Below are 2,467 nucleotides of genomic sequence, written 5' to 3' on the forward strand. Positions count from 1 at the left end.
TGTTTTGCTCCTGTCTCTGAAGTGGCTGGTGCTGAGCACACTTGGGGATGGCACACCTGGGGATGGCACACTTGGAGATGGCAAAGCAGTTCCTCTGGTCCTTAGTCACTGAGAGCCTGACAGATGGTGCTACGAAGCATGACTGAGCAAGGATTACGCTCTGTCTACAGGCTCCGTGTTCATCCTTCTGGGCAGAAGCTGAGCATCCACCGGAGCCAGAGTGCCCACTCCTCCTCCCCCATAGCACAGCACCCAGCTGGGCTGTGGAAATTCATCCCCTCCCTGTGTGCAGACACATTGCTTACATGTCTCGACAGGGACAAAAATAAAAGGAAGATGGGAGGAGCAGGCAAGGAATATTCCTCCCTCAGCCTCACTGTGGAGCAATCAAGGTGAACAGCTTTGTGGAGGGGCACTGGGGGGACAGGACGCCCAGCCTCTGGGGCAGCTCCATGGGTGAAGGACAGGACTTTTCCCAGTTTAATGAATATTCACCCAGGCCAGAACAGTCGATGATGCACAGAGTGAACAAAGCAATCTTTTTATTTTTGTGGGACATCCAAAGCACATTTACAGATCATGAGGATGAGGTACACATTCAAGTCTGTACACCCAGATTCAAATACTTAAATCTATATTTTCATAAGATAATTAGAGCACCCTGGAAAGCTGTCTGCTAATTTAACTTATCAAGCTAATTATTTAGCTGGCGAAGTAAAGAGTGGAGGCACAGATGTCTGGAGCTTTGTCTGAGAAGTGGGGTAGCTGGAAATAGACTAATTCCAGTTTTCATGGCACACTAATGAGTTTAGCCACATGTCCTCCAATTAAACAATGCCATGTTCCCTGTTTACATAGACAGATGGAGTGTGAATTCCTTGAGTGCTGAGGGCTGGAAAAGTTTAACTTCTTCCACATCAGCCACTGCAGCCCCTGAAAAGAGCAGCAGACAAGCCAGGCAAATAATTAGCATAGGTTAGAGGAGCATTTTATAACTTTTTTTTTTACTTACAACCCCAAAAGGTATTCCCTGTATTCAAAGCTTAAGCCCTTTAAGCATAGCTTTTCTTTTATGATTTATATTTCACATAGCACTGTATTTCCCTGAGGTATCTGTGGGCTGTGGATTGGAAGCCCTTGGCTGACAGTTTTGTAGAAGAAATGAGAGCAGGGTTTGTGTACACATTGTTTAATTTTACCCATAACTGCTAGCTGTAATAACAACATTCTTGCTAAGAATTATAGTTGCTGTGTATATTACTAACACACATATTGACTGAAATACCTGTCACTTCGAATAGCTTGATGGGCTATCAGTAAGAACTATAGTAACGGCAACAACAATTAGAATAGTAAATAATCTCCGAAGTGAAGGAAAATTATAATGGTCTAAACTTGCCAATGCCTTACCAAATTCAGATTTGCAGGAGTGACCGTGTCCCCTTGGGGGTCAGAGTTAGTGACAGATAAATTTCGGTAATTGCTGCTGTTTCTGCAGCTCCCGGGGACCCTTGTCAAGGAGCACAGTCCCACGGTGCCAGGTGCCGCACAGACACAAAAGTGCAGCCTTTTCCCCTTTCCCTTCCACTGACGGATAGGTTAAGCAATAGCAAAGGGTGCAGGTGGAGGACAGGAGGACAAGCAGGACCGTATCTGCCAAGAGCCAAGCCATGATCCAAACTCAGCAGCCGGGCAGGGGGGGGGTGGTTTGCAGAGCCTCAGACAGGGCATCCTGCACAGGGTGAAAGATGAAAATCTGAAAATCCAGCAAGCAAGCTGAGGGAGCTGGCTGGCCAGGCTGGTACCTGCACACAAGGACAGACAACAGGCTGGAGACACAGCCTGGGAGGGGAAACAGGCATCTGTCATCTGCTGCAACAGCCCATGGGCAAGGGGAGGGCTGCCCAGAGGAGCAAGGATGGTGAGAGGGACCATTGTCCTCCTGCAGTGTCCTGCACGGAAGGGCATGGGGTGAGGCTGTGTGCATCAGGGACTGAGAGTGGAGGTGTGGGAAAGGCTGGGGACTGAGGGGAAAGGCTGCAAATCCCATGTAGAGAGCTGGAGAGGGACCCACATGGAAGCAGAGACTAGGGCCTGAGTGCCAGGGAAGGACGGTGATGTTGCTTACAGTGACTGAGAGAAGAGGCAGTAGCAATGTCCTGAGAGGCATCTAGCCCCAGTGCAATAAATGATGTTATTATTGACTTTACAGGTGAGGAGCCGGGGGAAAATAAAGCAGGAAAAAGGTCTGAACCGGCACTGCAAAGTGCTCGTCTCTGCTCTGGCGTATCTTCAAGGAGGAGAAAAGAAATCAGATTTTCACGCTGAGACACCAGACTGTTCGTTTTCATTGCCCTGCAAAATCTAATCCTGCATTACCTTTGAATTGCTAATGAAAAAGGGGCCTTTAACGCAGACAGGCCATCAGCATGGAGCAAGCATGTCCCCAGGGAACAGCAGCCGTGCC

At 48.4% G+C, this 2,467-nt stretch overlaps 1 protein-coding gene across 1 annotated transcript in view; it reads left to right on the forward strand.

Moving 5' to 3' along the window:
• The first annotated feature begins 2,392 nt into the window (after positions 1–2,392).
• The window catches only part of LOC103925525 (olfactory receptor 51I2-like), a 1,143-nt gene continuing 1,068 nt past the window's right edge, over positions 2,393–2,467 (forward strand). The window contains 1 exon segment of the mRNA XM_009334255.1: positions 2,393–2,467. Within this exon segment, the coding sequence (XP_009332530.1) occupies positions 2,393–2,467 (75 nt within the window).

The sequence above is a fragment of the Pygoscelis adeliae genome, unplaced genomic scaffold, assembly GCF_000699105.1.
Source record: "Pygoscelis adeliae isolate BGI_AS28 unplaced genomic scaffold, ASM69910v1 Scaffold351, whole genome shotgun sequence".
Taxonomy (NCBI): Eukaryota; Metazoa; Chordata; class Aves; order Sphenisciformes; family Spheniscidae; genus Pygoscelis; species Pygoscelis adeliae.